Genomic DNA, 20,055 nt, shown 5'->3' with positions numbered 1-20,055 from the left:
GTAAAGAGACATAGACCAGGTGATGGTTGGTAACCTTCTCACACAGGCTACACAGCCATGATGGTAAATGGGTGCTAACAATTTCAAAAGAGGTACATGTCGATATCCATCTCCCATTCCCATCCAGCTATAGAAGTGATTATAGTTTATCCCCAACACAACCATTCTCAAGTTTAATTGTCAGTGCAGTAGTATAAGAGGCCATAAGGCCTTTAGAAGGTGTTTTGGTCACAGAGACTCCACCCTCATATGGTTCTGTGAGAATGGGTTAGTTATGCCAAAAGCTGTCAAAAGGCACTTGGCCTCTTACATTTCTCCTGCCTTCCCACCTCTCCCCTGCAGGCATCTGTCTGACTTTCCTCCATGAAACCCTCACAATTGGGATCCTGGTTTCCATGCTCTAAAATTTCCCAGTCTAGAGAACCGAGAACCAAAATTAACCTCTCTTCTACATCCAGTCTTTGTTATAACCACAGAAAAAGAAAAAGAAAATCTCCTAAGTTATCTTTTAGGACCACTTAATGGAAGAAAGGGGCCTTCAAGGAAAAGCAACCAGTATAACTGTGACCCAAGAAAAGATAAGCTCTTGTAATGGAGCAGAACTTTGACCCTCTGCAGCATGCAGAAACTGCCAGGTCTGGTCTCCTTAAAACTTCACAGACTTGCAAAACAACCATTTTGAGGCAGTGGAATCAACACAGTGAAAAAAGAGGTGACAAAGCACTGTTTGCCAGGACCAAGTGTGTATGTACTATCGTCTTCCCCCAAAGGACCCAGCAATTGTCCTAGAACAAAACTGTATAGACATGGACCCACAAGTTTCTGGGGCTGTGGTCCTTTTGAAGACAATAAGAAGCTACCGAGAGTCCAGGCACTTTTCTCAGGGTGCCTGGAGGCTGGGGTGGAGGAGGAGGAATATGACAAGAAAGGCTATGCAGAACTAAGGAAGACATGGTAAGAAAAAATGATTAAAAAAAAAAAACATTTAAAGTGAACTAATTCAAATATTACAGGTATTCCAAGAACAAGCTGAGATCTTAAGAGGAACTGGTTCCCACTTCCAAACAGAGGAGTAAGGGGCAATGAAGGCCACACTCAAGAACAGACACAGAGAAGCCACTTCTCTATCAGTCAGCCCCAAAGGCTACTCTGAAAACAGCACACATCACACTCCTTTAGCCATGCTGAGCAAGAAAAATAAATGGGCAGAGGACAAATGTTTCAAACTGGAAAACAGAGGGACCATTACAATGTGGCTCAAAACAGCGAAAAGGATGTTAACGTTATGCCAGCATATCAGTCAACTTACATGAAATGGGCCAATCCTACAAAAACACATACCCAAACTGGCTCAAAACCCAGGGAGCAAAGACTAGAGCTCTAAGGAGCAAGAGAATTGATAAAGAGACATTTTTTTACAAAGAAAAACACAAAACTCCCTTCTCCCACGGGATTCTAGCACAGTGCTAAGGTAAAAATGTTACCTAGTTCAGTCTCATTCAGGAGAAAAGGGGGAGTGGGAGGCCCATGTCATGCTGACCACAAAGCCACCAACATCAAAAGGAAAAGGCACCTTTACTAAAGAACACCCTCAGAAACACCCACAAACCTTTCTCAAGATGTTAGCCAGTCCACTCTAGGAAGACAGGAAAAGCATCTCACACCAAGGTGATTCAAATCTTAATTAACCATAACATGCTACAGCTGTAGACAGCCAGATCCCAGCCTGAGAGGCACTTGCCCCAGTGAGGGCAAGTAGGTCACTGGCTCCTACAATATGTGGCTATGTAACTTACATTTAAAAACATTTTACCATGGAAATTCTCCAATTATGCACAAAAAGAGATAACCAAATCACACTTATTTATTTATGTTTTGTTTTTCAAGACAGGGTAACTTTGTGCAGCCCTAGGTGGCCTCAAACTCACAGATCTGCCTGCCTCTGCCTCCCAAATGATGGGTTCAAAGGCGCATGCCACCACCACCTGGCTTCACTCTTTTAGTTTTGAATCACCTATATTTTGAAAAATGTAGGCACTTAGAACAGGCCTTGCCTACCTGGATGCATCTCCTGTTCCCCAAGGACAAAAACTTCTGAAAGTTCTTGACAGGCAGGGGGCAACAGCCTGACCTTCTGAGAACCATGGTCCCATGAGGAGTCTGCCTTTCCACAAGCTTCTACTGGGTGGAGGTCAATTCTGGACTTTTGCACACAAAAAGCTAATTTCAGGCCAAGTTTAATTACTAGTAGACTCTGGATTAACACTAGTAGAAAATGGTCAATAGATAGGATAATGGGCCATTGCCAGGAACACATTCTTATATCTATAGCCATGCACATAAACAAACCTGAATGAGAGTCAAGACAAACTAAATCTACCCTATATCTTGCTTGCTGTGACCTTACTAGTTTCTATGTCGGAAAAGTATTAAAATACTGTTGTTTCAAATTAAGCACCTTAGAAATCTGTAGCTGAGATGTAAGCAAACCAGTGTCCCTGAGTAGATGCCAGATGGTGTCCCCATATAAAAGCACATCTGCAGGAAGAACAAGTCTCCCCAGGCAGCATGGTGCACGCTGTAACTTCTGGCATAGACAGCAGTTTATCCAGAGCCGATGAGGGGGAAGAAGTTACAGCCATCATAACCACCAGGTAGAGACATGCTGTTGAACTGCTTTAAAGTGACTGTCTTTTAATGAATAAAATAAAAATGTCCCTTAAGACTAGTGTTTGGTTTTAAAATTCCTATCTGAATTAAGTAAGATCAGGGAATATTTTTTATCAGCTTAATTTTACAAAAAATGAGGTTTGTGGCCATCAACATTAGCAGGACAAATTTATTTATAACAAATGGTTTAAATGTACAGATAAAAATGCCCATTGACACTGTCAGGGCTTCTTGCAATTTGACAGATCAAATCTTATTTTCATTCTTTAAAGCCCATGAAGAAGTGGTATCGCTGAGTTGCATTCACTAGCAGGCAAATTGATTAATCCCTCTCCATAGAACCTCAGCCCTTGATTATACCTATCAGGCGTTAAGCAGCATTATTCTGGAGTGACAACACTTGACAAATTCCCCAATCATTTTCCTCAGCCTTTGTGGCCCTGCTAGCTTGTATTAACCCTGATGAAAAATTAATTTTCCTTATCTTCTTCTAAACCCCAAAATCCAAATCCGCCAAACTGGCAACTCTTTCTGTAAAGGTATTATGAAAACCTCTAAAAGATTAATTGCATGTCTTCAGGTGACATTAAATTAATTTCTGTACTCATGACAGACATTTGATACTCAGCACTGAAAGGACAGATAACATTGTCAGGACACACAGAAGGACAGTGGCATGGTGTCCCAGGGCAGCCTCTTTATGAATTCTCCTTCTGATAAGTCCACACTTCACTGTCACCAGCAGTGTAGATGATGGTACAGCCACAACCCTTGCTGCACAGGTTTCTATTAAGGACAACAATACAGGCCTATCCCAGCAATCTCTAGGAGGCTCCTTTGGGATCAGCACAATAAAAGATATGCAAGCTATGTAAAGTTTCTAAGTACACATATGTGTAGAACTCTATTTTCTCTCTGTAGACTGCTGGACTACATGAGAGACAGGACAGAAACAGGCCAGCCCTAACCTCCTTGCCTAGGGTATTGCTATGAGATGTGAGAATACCTTACATTCATCAGGCATGCTTACATGCCAGCAAGCACACTGGGGATAGAAATCTGGACCATTATTTCAGATAATGGTCCTGAAAACAACTACAAACCAAATCTAAAAGACAAAAGCTACTTGAGTAGCCAGACCTAACTACTGGACTTTACTTCATGGGGGATTCACTTAGCACACGTGTTTTATTTACTATACGAGAATGTGTCAATTATTCAGGTGCTTACCTTGTAATAATCCTCCACTCTGAGATTAGTTAGGTATGAGAGAAGAATTAGCTAGTCTTTAAATTAAAAACCAAGCCAACAAAAAAAGTAAAAAAACAAAACCCACCAAAACCCTAATAGCCTCTGAGGAGAAACAACAATGCCCAGGGCAGATGGCACAAATCTACTAGGTGAAAAGGAAAATGTATTGGAAGTGAGATTCTGGGTCCTTTCTAATACGGAGGCTTCCTAAGCAGTGGGGCTGTGAACTGGGTCTTCAAACTCAAGAGCTCAGGTTTCAGGGGCAATTTTGTTCCTGCAGGTCTGCCCAGTGCAAATCTGTTACCTACTGCCCCACCCATGTCACCAACAGTCTCCTCAGAACTCTATTCATGGTCTTGTCCTACATACCAAAGACCATAGTTACAGTCAGTTCTACTTCCATCTGAGCTACCTGGGCTGTGCCCAGGTGCTACCAGACTGCCCTACAAAGCTAGCTTCTGCCAGAACCAACCAAGTAAGGCAGAGCTATGTCCTCTAAGCAACAGTTTCAAACTAGCAAATGTGACAGCAGGCAGACAAGATGGTTCAGTGGGTGGGTAGGGGTATTTGATGGCAAGCCTGATGACCTAAGTTCTAACCCCTGAGACCCACATGATGGAGAGACAACTTCCATAAGTCTTCTGATCTCCACACATAAACAGTGGCACACCCTCTTACCAAAATAAATGTGAGCATTTTTAAAGTTCAAATACAATAAACAGATCTCACAAAACAATCCTGTTCAGCAAACCAAATGAAAAGGAGTTTGAAGGGAAAAGCAGGTGGCTGCAAAGATAAACAGTAAAGACCAGTTATTCCAGGCCCTGCTCCTGTACTGCTCACTTCCTGATATCACTGACAAGGCTAGGGGACAACTATCCTGTTCACTCTCAGATGTTTTGCAGAGATTCCATGTCCTCTCCACCTCGTTGATACAAGAAACCCAACTATGCAGACATCTTCAGCTTCAAGTATTTCTAATGTCCTTGAAACTGTCCTAGGGTCTAGTGACAAACATGGTGAGAAGGCAGAAAGCTCCTTCAAGAGCAGGGACCAGAAGCTCTAAAGCATGGGAAGCTCTAGTCAGCAGGCAGGGCAGAGTATGTGCAGAAGCACCAGCAGGGATCCCAGAACAGCAGCAGTCCTGAGCAATAAAAAATAGAGGCTCAAGAATGGGCAGGCACCTCCAGAGAACAAGAAGGGCATGTGGAACATTCTACATCGCCTGGGACTGAAGACGGGTGTGCAACTCTCTATCAGGCTGGTAACCAAAGTAACCAAAGATTGGAGGGTTTAAATGTTATGCTTCTATTCATCAGAACCTCAACAGTAAGGTGATTAGTTATGCCTTGTGTCCTCTTTATATTATGCTTAAAATAGAAATCAACCCCAAATCTGGAAAACAAACAAAACTGCCAATTTTCTTTTTTCCTAGGTCCCCCCCCCCCTTAAGCCAGCAAAACAAAGTGAGACCATCAACTCATCAGAGCTTTCAAGTGGCTCCCACTGCTCTAAAAATTAAGACCTAAAGAATCTATGCAAGGCCCATTTCCAGTCTCTCCTACTCTCTGTACTCAACCCAATGCCCTTCCTTCAGTTAGGAACTGCTACAGTTACACACCCCACTCCCTACACACATACCAGGAAGACCCACTCCTTTACTCCACTCAGAAGCCATTTATTTCTCCAGGTCTCCTTGCTATGTTGCCCATCCCACTTTACTTCTGCTTGTACCTATTATACACTAAAATCCACAGAGTACTCAGTTCACTACAGAGCTCCATCCACAAAGGCAGGCCTGCTTTTGTATGCAGCTCAAATGCCTAGTGCCTCAGTTCATGTCATATCTGCTGTGACAACTGAGACCATGGCTTCTCTGCAGGCTCTTATTAGACCTCACTGCTGTTAGCATGTCCTTCCTTCCTGAGTAACTGGGGCAGCCAGAAGCCTCACCAAAATGCATAAACACTAGAATCCAAAGACCTTGCCCTGAAGGGCAAGTCCCCAGATAGCCTCCCCTCCCATTAAGTGTCCTATGTCCTGGCTAGTAGTATCACAGAAGCAGGTCTTGGCTAGCCCCTGAGGTACAGAAGAGACTCACTTCAAAGATTCAAATATATTCAATTTCTCTTTGACTACCATATAACTCAAATAGAATGTAGTAAAGGAAAAAAAAAGATATATATATATATATGGATATATTATCTGCCAATAATCTTTCAAGATATAGGAAATCTCAATAAAACCCAGCCGGCCCATGATTGCAACTTGGTGATCTTTGCAACTCCCAGAACAAAGCACAGACCTGCATTAAAGACAATGGTGTCCTGACCACTGACAGCCATGATCTTACATATCCTCCAAAGGCTAAAGATGTGGTTGGTTTCCAATCTATGGTGTTCCTGGAAGACTGAACAGGGCATCAGAAAGTGCCCCAGTTATATGGTACTTTTCTTTTTAAGCATAACATGAGGCCATCTTGGGATAGAGAATACTATGGCTCAGTAGCCAGGGCAAAATAATGGTAGTCAGGTCATTGTAATTGTAATGGAAGAGATGGTCCCAGAGTCTCACCTAGGATTCTGCCATGGCTCTTTCCTGCCCTCCTGCAGCTATAAATGATCTTAGGAAATGCTAGCATATATAAGACATGGGAGCTTCACTGAAAAGTAGAACTCCATGATGCATCTTTTATGAGGTCGGTGTCTATAATGGAGTGGGACATGGTAGTGATACAACTTGGAGGTCACTTACATCCTTGTAAGTTACCCTTCCTCTATGCTCTGTGAACTCATTGGCTTACCAAGGTGGACTTGGGTAGAATTGTATTTTGGTCTGTCACTGTGATCCATGGGCAAATAATTTTTCATGTCTTCTCAGGGAAAGCTAATGACTGGAGAGATTTTTGAGATGACCTCAGCTCTTTTCTCTTCCTCTGCCCAGCTGCTAGGAGAAAAGAAGGCCTTCTCTGTATAACACTGAAGAGGTGAGGCTTAGAAACTGTGGCTCAAAACCTGACTTGGTGAGACAAGGTGAACCTTTTTTCTTCTTTCAAACCAATTACTCACCTTTTCACAGTAATGAGAAGCTGATGAACACAGCAGCCCCCTGGTATCTGTGTTCCAAGGGACTAAAGACTTCTAAAGAAAAGACCCACCCCAGACCCACACAGAAAAAGGCCGAGGCACATCAAACAAGAGTTTGAGTATAGGGAAATAAGCATACATTCAAAGAACAATGGGGAGTTCTCTAGGGACACAGAAGCCAATAGGAAGAGGCCCCCTCTAGCCAATCATGATGAGATCTAGCATCAATGTAAATAATGGCAATGACAGTTCACTGAAAAACCCAAACCTCACAAAGCTGACTAAAGTTAAGAAAATGAACAAGTAAAAGCAGATACACAAGGCACACTAGAACTGGACACATCAGTGCTGGATGGTAAGGGGGAACTCACACAGAGCTCCTTCCCAACTACAATTTACAGTGGGTAAGGCCAGGTGTAGGAAAGACTTGGCAAACACTGCCTCACCTAAGTCATTAAAGCTAATCTCAGCAATATAGGGCAAGTCTGCATAATCACACCAAGGACAGGTTCCCTTCTGTGGCGAACCTGCCAAACACAAACAACCTCAAACATATCAGAAGAAGCAATAGATAAAATGTAAATTACAGCAAAGGGCACAAAAATCACAGACTGTAGTCTTTTAAAATGTCAAAGGCAAGCAACATAAAAACCAAGAGACTGCTCCAGACTAAAAGGAGAGCAGAAATCAAACATATGGCTCTGGGTGAGGCCCCAGGCTAGGCTGGTGTACTACTGTGTAGCTACAGTCTCTAGTGCCTCTGGCCTAAGGCCGCACTCTGTACCTCCAATCTTCTCATAAACCACCTGAGGAAGAGAAATTACTCAGTCATAAATGGACATTGAAAGACAGAGAGACAGAGGGTGGGGGTGGAGGAGCAAATGCAGTCCAAGATAGAAACCCGTGGCGGATGTGGGAAAGGGGCAAGGCCTCAAATTTTCTCTTTCATCAAGATGTAACAAAATGAAATTTAGCCTGTGACCCATAGAAAGAGGGACCCACGCACTGTCTCGAAAGGAAGCCTGGTGAGAAGGACGGAGATACCCTCACTGCCTCTCTAAGACAGGGAAAAAGAGGGACAAATTCACCCCATTTTCCAAAGCAAGCTCCCATAGATCAACTGAGGTCTTCCACGGGATAGTAGGACAGCCTTTAAAAATAAATACAAAGAGACCCACTGCTGATCAGCCGGCTTTTCTGCTGGGTGGGGGTCCTGAGTCTCTCCCACTTCTCCATGTGCTCAAAGAGGACAACTGTTTACTTAGTTTGCTGCCAAATTTCTAAATCTTTCATAATCGGGATCAGGATAAAGTATCTGCCTACTTTCTACTTTCTCCCTCCAACCAAAGGACAGTTCCCGGAAGGGAACTAGGCCTACGTTTTACTGATAAGCAAAGATGTAAATCAAGTAACCAAGGTCACTCAGAAGGGAGCTGGGTCTCACCTCTCAGTAGCCAGAAGAGGCTGAAGGCTTTGTTTTAACTGTTTGTTTCTGTGGTTAATCAGAGACGGACTGATGGTCCCAGCAGTCACAGTAAATAAACTTTTGATGCTTCCTACCTTTGCTTTTATTATTAAATAGGGCCAAGACTCAGAATTGAACCCAACCAGATGTCTGGACCTACTGCTTCGTTATGTGGAGACTCAGGTTTGCTCCACAGTGAATGAAAATGTGAGTGGAACATGCTCAACCCTAGACAGACAGTAGCCACTGCAAATGCCAGCAGGAAGCACAGACCTCTTTAAAGCCTCAGGAACACTTTAATCTGCCATCCATTTTCTTCTAGAACTCCTCCCAGCCACCAGACCTAGCATTTATAGGTAGAAAATTGAGATGATGATGATGATGATGAAGAGAAAGAAGAAACAGCATCAGCACAGAATCCCAGAAGCAGCCAAGATAGACAACTACCCAAACATGGGTTTTTCTATAGCAAAAGCAGGGAAGCTTCTATGTGTCAGATGATCACACAGAAGGCTAGCTTGTGACCCTGGAGAAGGAGAGCTTCAAGTTCTATGTGCTATAAAAAATGAGTTTCAGAGCAGTCAATGCCAGATATGATGCCAACAACAAGCTCTATATGAAACACAGCATCTTCCTCCAGGCATAACTGAACAGTGATCCAGCCATCACAAGTACACAGAATATCAAGAAGTCATTCTTTTTTTTGTTTTTTTTTTTTGTTTTTCGAGACAGGATTTCTCTGTATAGCCCTGGCTGTCTTGGAACTCACTCTGTAGACCAGGCTGGCCTCGAACTCAGAAATCCGCCTGCCTCTGCCTCCCGAGTGCTGGGATTAAAGGCATGTGCCAGCACGCCCGGCAAGAAGTCATTCTTAAGAGAAAAAAAAATTATTTATTTTATGTAAACAAGTGCTCTATCTGTACAGACACTTTCATGCCAGAAGAGGGCATCAGATCCTAGTATAGACAGTTGTGAGCTACCTTGTGGTTGCTGGGAATTGAACTCAAGACCTCTAGAAGACAAGTCAGTACTCTTAACCACTGAGCCATCTCTCCAGCCCCCAAGAAATCATTCTTATGAAAATCTTTAGGATTGTTTCCTACTACCACGATGAAATTGTTTTAATAAAGAGGACCTAAATAATTTCAATAAAAAGAACTAACGTACAACAACTAGAAGACAAATGAATGAAAACATCTTTAAAGGTAACATAATTAAAGAAATGACTAAAATCTACTGTCTTAAACTCAGACTCTCCATCTTTTACAATTTAAAAAAAAATTCTAAGAAAGTCAGGTATAGTGGCAACCCACTTTAATTCTTGTATCTGGTAATGTAGGCAAAAACATCAGGAATTCAAACTACATAGCAAATTCAGAACTACATGAGACCCTATCTCAAAAATCAAAATGAAATATGCAAAGATGAATGATTTAAATTTTAAATTAGCTATGAAAGACAAGAAACACCCACTGCAAGTCACAGCAGGCTCACAAGTTATAAGTCATACACACAAGCCCAAAGAAGTTGAGTCATTCCCAACTGGTATGAGGTATAGCAACAGCTGGCTAGAGCTAACTACAGAGACTCATGTTCTTAAGTAGTACTGGTCAAAAAGCCTGGCTAGAGAGTGACTGCCAAAAGGAACTACTGAACACTTTCGATTTAGTTACATAGATTTTGTATTAGCCATAAAGGAGACAGCTCTCTTAGGAAGCATGAGCTAACTTCTGCCTTATAATAAAACGTTCTCCAATGGTCAGCCCTGAAAAATACAAGTAACATTATACAGGACAAACAGATTGCATTTATTTATTTAGGAACACACACACACAAACACACCTCTCTCTACAACTAAAGCAGCAGTTTTAACCTGTGTGTTGTGATCCCTGAGGGCATGTCTAGCAACCCTTTCATAAGGTCACATAAGACCATTGGAAAACAGATTATACATACATACATACATACATACATACAGACAGACAGACAGACAGACATATGTGGTGAAGTGTACGTGCACATGCGCGTGTATGTGTGTGTGTGATATGTGTGGTGCATGCCTGCAATCCAAGCATGCAAGAGGCTGAGGGAGGAGGGTAACAAGTTTGAGACCACTCTAGGAAACAGTAAGAAACCACCCCACCTCCTAAAAAATAGGAATCAAAAAGAAAACACACTAGGCTTTCTTTAAGAAACTTTATAAGCTATATATTGTACTTTTACCCTACTAGAAGTCAAGAGCTTCTAGCAAAATAGAATTCAGCCAACAACAAAATGCCATGATTCAAACAGTGAACTGAAAAACTAAAACCTTTCACACAGATGTCACTTAGAAGCTTCTCCTCCTCTCATTCTCAGGTTGCCCAGCTGTGATGCCTGACTCCGTACAGACTCATAGCTAGATTCTTAGAGGCAGAGCACAGAGCTGAGCCCTAGGGTGATGCCAGTGCCAGGAAGAGGACAACTATGATTGATACCTAGTAGCAACTAAAGGCGATGATAAAAGTCAAATATGTGATAGTTCCAGACACTGGAACACACAGCTACTTAACTTTCTGAATTGTCCTAATTAGGCACATTTTGCAACGAACCCACAATTATATGTTCTCTTACTAACAGTTCCTATCCACTTAGAGGAGGTAGTATTTGGGAAATACTATTTACTCAAGATAAAGAGTGAACACCACCAGAGACTCATCAGGTTGATCAAAGTTGCCAACACAGAAGTAGAAGAGCTGCTAGAAATGCACATCAGTACTTAAGAGTCAAAAAAAGAAAGGTTAGATAGAACCCATTCCAAAGTGACTGGTGACCATTTAAGTGGAAATTCAAAAGACTGTTTTTCCTATTTGCAGTAAAAGTACGCAGTAATGAAGCAAAATCACAAATAAATTTCATATTAAATGTCTTAGTTTTGTTTTTACATTGGAGCAAAGAAATAATTGTAAGTACATACAGTTTTTTTCTTTTTAAAGGAAGTATGCTTTCTAGTTTAAAATGCTGCTCCCTATGGGTAGATACTTAACTTCTGTGGCAGAGCATCTATCTACACTGTTTTTCCCACCAGTGAGCAAGTCTTATTGCCACCAATAGTCATCTTCTCTTGAGCTTTTAAGTCAGTGAGACAGACTAAACCTTCAAGTTTAAAATAAAGGCCCAACCTAGTCGGCCATCAATGGGAGGAGAGGCCCTTGGTCTTGGGAAGATCATATGCTCCAGTACAGGGGAATGCCAGGGCCAGGAAGTGGGAGTGGGTGGGTTGGGGGGGGGGCTTTAGGAGAGGAAACTAGGAAAGGGAATAGCATTCGAAATGTAAAGGAAGAAAATATCTAATAAAAAATTTTTAAATAAATAAACAAATGCCCAAAGCTAGAAAGCCATTGTACAAACTTTACTGTGCCACTGAACATAGCAGCTTCAGATGTTAAATGTGACAGGAGGAAAACATTCAGATAAAACAGGATTGTGGATACTGAGTATTCTACATATGTAATTTACTTGACATTATTCTATAGACATATCCTTAAATCACATGGGAGAAATTCTGTTTTCTCTCTCATACTCAGCTAATTGATAAGCAAACCACATACATAGCATTTCATACATCAAGGGAAACTGCTGCACTTCATGGGTGGAATTGCAGGCCCTTTTCCTTTTTCTGCTGTACAAATGTTGTGCCTTTAGTCAATCACTAACTCAGTTTACAAGGTGAAATGCATACAACAGGTATCATTGCTACAGAGCACAGCAATTACACAGACAAGTATGTGGCTCAAAAGTGGGCCCACCCCCTCTGACCATACATACATAAATGCTATAAACAACTACTATGTGTGTAACAATTTTTTTGAGATAGGGTTTCTTTGTCTAGCCATGGCTGTCTTGAACTCACTCTGTAGAACAGAATGGCCTCACAGAGATCTGCCTATTTCTGCCTCTCCTGTATGTGAATTAAAGGAATAAGCACACCTATGACAAACTTGATAGTTTCTTTGTTGGATTATGAGAGCACTGTTTATTACTTATAAAAAAAAGCCAAAACTGAGAAAGGTATAGCTGCAGGATGACACAATGGCCTTTCACTAGACTCAAGACAGCTGAGACAATATGGGTTCATACAGAAGTAGAACTTAAATCTTAGGTTTGGTTAATCTACATGACTCTACCAGAGTTCACGTTCAACTCTTTTCATGAAGACTAATACCCTATAAGGCAAACAAATTTACAGAGAAATTCATAAAATGTGTCAACTTACCCCTCCAGACAACTTAATCACCCTGACCTTGGAGCTGACATGTGGCCCGTCTCCACCACCTCCACTGTTGGCCCTGTGCATGACAGTCCTCTTCACCCCTGGCTTGGTGTCCTGAGGCCGGCCCTGAAGGGATGTCACTCTGGCTGCCTGTGGGGAGTGGGGGGTCTCCTCCATATCCATAGGTTTGACCTGGAGGACTTTGTGTGGCAGCTGTCGCAGATGCTTCAATGGTCTCAAGTGTTGCCCTTGATGCTGCACGTTAGCACCAGATGGGACAAAGTTTACTGCTTTGGGCTGAACACTAGCAGTGGTGATGTCTTGGTTTTTAACGAGAAGTCTGGTTTTCACATTCTGCCTGCATTGTGCCCCTGGAAAGGGCAACAGTGGGTTACCATTGGTAGGTGATGGTGTAGCTGCCAGTTCTTCTTGCTCCATGGAGGTCTGCGAGCCATAGATCTGCTGCTGCTGCTGCTGCTGCTGCTGCTGCTGCTGCTGCTGCTGCTGGTGCTGCTGCTGCTGTTGCGCAAGTCTTTCCAGTAACTCCTTCTTTCTGGCACCAGCCTGCTGCTGCCTTCGTAGTTCCTTCTGCTTCAGGATTTCTTCTCTCAGACGCTTCTGCTCCTCTATCTTTAAGCGATATAACCTTGTCTCTTCATCTTCATCAGGAAACTAAAATGGAAAACACAGTTCACTTTGCTTTATGTGGTAGGGTGGCCATTTCAAACAAATCAATTTTCCCCCAAACCTTGCAACTCAGTATTTGAAAGAAGGCATTCAAAAATCTGCTTAACAAGTTTAACTCTTTCCTCTAGGGAGGGGGGGAAATTATACAGCTAAACCTAATTTGGAAAATCTTATCAGAATATTAAAAATGAAATAATGTAAATTTCTACTCATTTACAAGTTTGAAACCAATTAAACTATTCATTTAAGATATCAAAATATGTTTCAAATGGAAATGGCAATAGCCATATAGTCCCTGCTGTCACAGGGATTTTATCTGGCTCTTCCCTGACAAACCAACAAAAGGTGGGGTGTAAATGACCTGAAAGGCCCTGATTAGAACTATTGATTTTTCGTACAGAATTTTCAGCCTGATCTCAAACTCATTTGTCACAGAATAATTGGTTATAATGAATAGCTCAAGTCAATCTTTCTGACCTTGAACTCACGAACCCTCCTCAGAATCAAAATGCTGCCAATCACAGTATTGGAATATTAATGTTACATGAATGCCCTGAATATCCCAGACCCAAACTACACTCAAAGTCTATACAGAGAATTCCTTTCAAATGTCTAGTGATTTTCTTTTTTAGTAAAGAATCCAATGAAGAAAGCTTAAAAACTTAAATATGTTTTATAAAATTATCTATCCATAAAAATCTTTATTGAAGATTCAATCTATTAACAATTCACCTCGTTACAAATCTTACCTATTTCCATAAATCTCAAGAATTAGAAACGTAAGACAATCACAGAGGTAGAGTTGCGTGGGCACCCTGTGACTTCTTGTTGCATGTCAAAGTCTTAGGTGCATTTCAAACAAGGTAGGGAGGTAGGTGAGGGGTTGCTACTGCAGCAGGCATGAGGAGGAAGCCCACAATGCAACAACTGCACCAAGACCCAGATGCACCACTTCCTAACATAGGAGTGATTTCCTCTGCATTTGTTTCCCAAGCAGTCAAGAAAGGGTTAAAGTGGGTTCAGAGATATAGATAAAAATACTCTAGATTTATCCTTTACTGTACCATTACCAACTCAATAAATCTAAGTCAAGTCAGTAAGTCACCTTTAGCTAAGCAAAATATTTTTCTTTACAAAGAAGAGAAATATAAGCCTGGTTCCATTTATGTATATGTATGTGTGTGTGTGTATGTATATATATGTATACATATACACATACACATACACACACACACTAAACAAAAACAAATTAAGGCATTCAACCTATACCATTGCAATCTGTCAACTTTCTATTTTGCTTTCATAAATTATCTGCCTGCCTGTAATAAATTTCCAGAATTCCTGGTCTCCTTTTATTATTAAGTCACTGTTACTATAAAAGAAATGTGTATGTGAACCAGACTAAAAAGCTAGCTATAGAACCCAAAGGCACTATCAAATGATGGGGGGCGGGGGGGGGGGGAGAAAGAAAAGAAAAGATCATTTTATTTAGGTTTGGGGGGAGAAAGGTTTGCTGAGACTGAACACAGGGTCTTGTGAATGTTGCCCAAAGCTTTACCACTGGGGAAGGGGGAAAACACACACACACACACACACACACAAACACACACACAGTGATATATATCACATTATTATATTATTATTATTATTTAATTCTGAGAAGGATCTAAGTTGTCCACACTGGCCTTAAACTACTGATTTTCCTGCCTCACTTAACCTTCAGAATAGCTGAGATTAAGTGAGTCCCCTATTAAGTCCCCATTAAGTCCCCTATGCTTTCACCCCGCCCTGCTCCCCAACCCACCCACTCTCATTTCCTGGCCCTGGCATTCCCCTGTACTGGAGCATATGATCTTCCCAAGACCAAGGGCCTCTCCTCCCATTGATGGCCGTCTAGGTTGGGCCTTTATTTTAAACTTGAAGGTTTAGTCTGTCTCACTGACTTAAAAGCTCAAGAGAAGATAAGATGGCTACCTTCAGAGTAGCTGAGATTACAAGGGTGCAACCCAAGACCCAGATCACAAAGGCTCTTTATAAGCCATGTCGTTCCAGTCCAGTAGAGTTAGTTTTCTTTCATGCACTGATTATGGAACCCGCATATCAAACTTTTAATATGTCTATTAAATGCCATCCAAAACATTCTGACTTCCTAATTTTGATGTGATACAATTAATACCATCAGAATCACTTATCAGAAAAAACCCTGAATGATGAAAGCCTAATTAAAAGGTTAAAACAGTATTAACTGTTTTTTTTTTTTTTAAGAAGGATGAATTCCCTCAATTCTTGCTATCATTACACTGAACAACATAATAATCAGTCCACTCAACATGGATTTTACAGGTGCTGTTCTTATCTGTGCCCAGCTCCCAGGTATACCCTATCTTATTTCATCCTCACTTAACAGGTAAGAAAGTTGAGGTTTGTAAGAAGTGAAAATCATATAAAATACTGATCCACATTTATTACCCCACACCTACTCTAAATTACCAAATATAAGTAAGGCCACAGAACCACATGGTTTTGCGAGTAAGGTTTTACTGGTATTCAACACATCTGTTCCTGTAAGAACTATTTATAAACCACTTTGTACCACAATGGTGAAGTAAGTAACTATGATTGTCTAGAACATTTATAGAACTTGGAGGTCTTTTACAGAAAACATCTGCTAAACCTGGATATATATTGATTCTATATAATACAACAATAACTGTACAAATATAATCCTTGCATGAGTGAACTAAGCAGAATACACTGGTCCTCAGGACTCTATTACAGAGACAATGCACCCCAGGAAGGCATCCTACCTCTGCTTCTGTTTTTGCTTCTTCCTTAGGTTGAGCTTCAGGACTAAGTGGCTTGGCTTTTGCATCAGTATTTCCCTGTGAGCTCCTGGAAGACACCACAGCCCTACAAGGTGGGGATGTGTTGACAATGGACTTCACCTGAGCAACAGGTGTAGAGGAGCATCGATTACCACTCATTTCCAAAACATGTGAAGGTGCTATGGGGAGTTCACGAAGATTACTGTTTCTGGGAGCAGTGGGTTGCATCTGCTGCATGGGCCGTTTGCTTATATTCTGAGATGCTGCATTCTGTCACAAAAAGAAACACAAGTTTATTTGTGAGTAAAACAACAAGTGATCACTGTCATCAATAACTGCCTTCCTTTCTGAGAGGTAAACCCCTTACTCTTTTTATGCTAAGTATTGCTGTGTGCCCTGATGCTTAGGACTCAGTTCCATAAAGATACAGCTTCCACTTACAAAAGTCAAACCCAGTGAGTTTTCATTATATGGACTAACATTTTTAACAGCATTCTGGGCCAAACAATAACACCTCACTCTGCCTGCCTCAAGGACCCAACTGTATCAATGGCACATTGTTTCTACTTTACCTAAGTTTAAAATGGAACAGGAGAACCCAACGCTCTGTTTTAATCTTATAAAAAGCTTTCTGGAGGAGAAAGGTGCCACAAAGTTATTTCACAAGAAGAGACATGCCTGAGAAGAGAACCCACATGTCAAGGATCAGAGATGGCTGAGACAAAGAGGAACTGAGCTTCTGACATCACCTTAACAAGGAAACAGGACTACACATGCCTCTCCTCTATCCAGAAATCCCTTAAAGGCTTTGTTCAAGTCATATTACGATATAAAGAGGCAGGATTAGGAAAACAGGCTCAAAGCAACTCACTGACTTCCTCAAACTATTAGAATAAAAGTACAGGACTAAGACGCAGACTCACAGAAAGGAACTGTGTTAGGATATTGTGAGACAAGACAATGGAAGGGAACTACATCTTACTCTCATACCAGCCTACTAGTTCCCAGTTCCTTTCAATGGATGACAAGACCATATGTAAAATGTAACACCACCAACAAATATAAGTTAATTTCCTATAACTGAATGGAAGCTCTGAATCAGGACCCACAGAGGCAGATAATCTATATCAAAAGCTAAACCCCTTGCACTGGAAGATTGACTCAACAGTACTATCTAATCACTACAGAAAACTCAAGGCTCAGAAAAGGGTAAGTTAATATCTATAATTTAAATTTTTTTGCAAAATACTCTAAAAAATTGGTTTTGCTTTTGAAAATAAACTGTTTATTAACTAGAAAATTATCTAGCTCAAAAATTATGTCCCATAAACCCTACAAGTTAACCCACATCTGTTACTCACATGCCGGAGCCCCTGATGTGGGGTACACTGCATCCGACTGCTGCTGGGCTGTGGCTGGGCAGTCTGTACATGCGGCCTGAACTGCGGCTGAGACATGGGCATCAGAGGAGGGGGAGGAGCAGAAAGGTGATGATGATGCTGGTGCTGCTGTGGCTGATGCTGAGGGGGAGGCTGATGCTGTGGGGGAGGCTGGTGTGGAGGCTGGAGGGGAGGCTGAAGGGGCGGCTGGTGCTGGTGATGCTGGGGCTGCTGTTGGGGCTGTTGCGGCTGGGGCTGTGGTTGATGAGGTGGTGGCAATGGAGGATGCAAGGGTCCCTTCCATTACAAAAGAAAGAGAAACAACAGCTCATTAATAAATGTGCTAGGGAGATCTCAATGCAATGGTTTCCTTAAAAACCCAGCATGAGAAAAAGCTTATGTGGAGAACTAACACCATCATAAATGCAGCAATTGGCTGCTGACACTACCTTTGTTTGCCTAAGCATATGCATCATCATAAAAGGCAACCTCCCACAGCATGCTCAAAGGGTCTACAAGGGAAAAAGTAGACACAAGGACACAATGCTTTCCAACTACATGTTCATGGCAACTGCTGCTTGATAACGGAATTATTAATTTCTTTAGATTCACCTATGTTCTAATATTTCTATAACAAAGGAGAAATTATTTCTATTTAAAAAAAATCAAAATATTTAACCTGTTTTGAACACTGTAAATAGTTATCTTTTCTTTTTAGCTTAAATGTATATTCTTTTTAATTTTATGTCATTTACGTATTGCTCGACTAGCTATGTATATATGTGAGTATATAAGTATGAACATGAACATGTGCCCAAGGCGATAACTTGCTAGAGTCAGTTCTTTCTTTCCATCATGTGAGTTCCAGGGGTCAAACTCAGGTGATCAGGCTTGACTGCAGGTGTTTTTACCTGCTATGCTATCTGCCCGCTTAGATATACTTTTAAATAATGTATTTATGTGTATGGATGTTTTAGATGAATGTATGTCTATGTGCCTTGGGCATGTCTGATGCCTACCAAGACCAGAAGACTTTGGATCCCTTGGGACTGGAGTTACAAATGATTGTGAGCCACCCCGTATGTGCTGGGGATTGGATCCCATCCTCTAGAGAGGCAGCAAATGCTCTTAATGACTGAGCCATCTTTCTAGTCTCTAAATAGACATTCTTGTATTCTCTGGGTATCCAAATAGTCGAGACAAGTATATTATTACCAACTCTCCTTACCCCTTTTTTGAGTACACAATACTTCCCAAGTTCTGGAATTAAGGAATACCTTTGCAACTCACATGATCACTATACATCTTGATAATTAAGATTAAAATAATATATATATATATATGCATATATGTATATATATATATATATATATATTTGATAGGAAAAATGTCACAATTCTTATTCTGGCCAGTAAATGCCTACCAGCAGAGGGCGCACAAGTCTGTCATATAAAGAGTGAGAAAGAGCACACTTTTTCTCCCCACCAAGAAAGGCCATTGTTTCTCCTGAGCAGGGATAGGATGCTAAAAAAGCATTACACAAGATAAACTATCAGGGCTTTAAACACTTTAAATGTTAGTGGTCTTACATCGCTTTTAAAATTCCAAGTTCAGTTCCTAGAAAACAAGAATCACTTTACCACATTTCCTAGTATTAAGGAAGTAAACAATACTGACCAGAAGAACTGGCTATATGAACAGTATACTTAAGACTACTACTCATATCATTTACAGAACCGTAAGTTAGCAGAAACAAAACTGGAAACTTCTCTTTCATGAAACACAAAGGCTTAGCACCATATAGGCATGGTTTCCTTCAAGGCTAGCTCATGTGCATACCTGAAGGTTAGGCTGTGCATGTGTAGGCAGGAATGGCTGTCCCGGGCTGGGTAGAAATGGCTGTCTAGGAGGAATGAAAGGCCTGGCAGTTGCTGACCCTGGCTGGCTAAAGTGCAGGATCCCCACTGGGCCTGGGGGCTGCAGGGCTGGTCTTACAGGCCTCTCTCGAGGGAACACTGGCTGCTGTCCTTGCTGATTAAAAGCTGGTCCAGGCTGAGTGAACGGTAAGGGACTCTGAGTAGGAACAGGATGGCTGCTGTTCAGGAGCGTGGGAGGAGGCGGCGGTGGAGGAGGACTTCGCTGTTCCAAAAAAAGATGACTGGGGAACCTTGGTTCACCTGAAACTGAATAGTAATTCATTACGTTCAAGTTAGAAAAACTTCTTAGATACGCTATAGAAGAAGTTTAATCCAGCAACATGGCTGCTTTGGCATAGGATCACATGCTAAGGCAGGATCTCTCCAGAATGCTGACACCTACTGGATTACAGTAAGATCTGGCTAGAGTATGGACACACCCTTAGCACACACCTTTAATCCCTAAAAATGAAGATGAGGTTAGTGTGTAGAATGGAGCAGCCATATTTTGAAAGTGACATCTA

General features: G+C 41.5%; 1 protein-coding gene across 5 annotated transcripts in view; it reads right to left on the bottom strand.

The window, feature by feature from the left end:
- Rbm33 (RNA binding motif protein 33) overlaps nt 1-20,055 on the bottom strand; it is a 98,429-nt gene that overhangs the window by 8,736 nt on the left and 69,638 nt on the right. For all 5 annotated transcript variants that reach the window (XM_029477709.2, XM_029477708.2, XM_021161823.3 and 2 more), the window contains 4 exons: nt 19,455-19,798; nt 17,598-17,912; nt 16,219-16,506; nt 12,728-13,396 (listed from right to left, as the gene is read on the bottom strand). In XM_029477709.2, the coding sequence (XP_029333569.1) occupies nt 12,728-13,396; nt 16,219-16,506; nt 17,598-17,912; nt 19,455-19,798 (1,616 nt within the window). The remainder of the gene's footprint in view (nt 1-12,727; nt 13,397-16,218; nt 16,507-17,597; nt 17,913-19,454; nt 19,799-20,055) is intronic.

Source organism: Mus caroli, unplaced genomic scaffold (assembly GCF_978045245.1).
Source record: "Mus caroli unplaced genomic scaffold, Mus_caroli_1 scaffold_4, whole genome shotgun sequence".
NCBI lineage: Eukaryota > Metazoa > Chordata > Mammalia > Rodentia > Muridae > Mus > Mus caroli.
The sequence above is the reverse complement of the archived record's forward strand: the minus strand, read 5'-3'. Positions and strand labels throughout refer to the sequence as shown.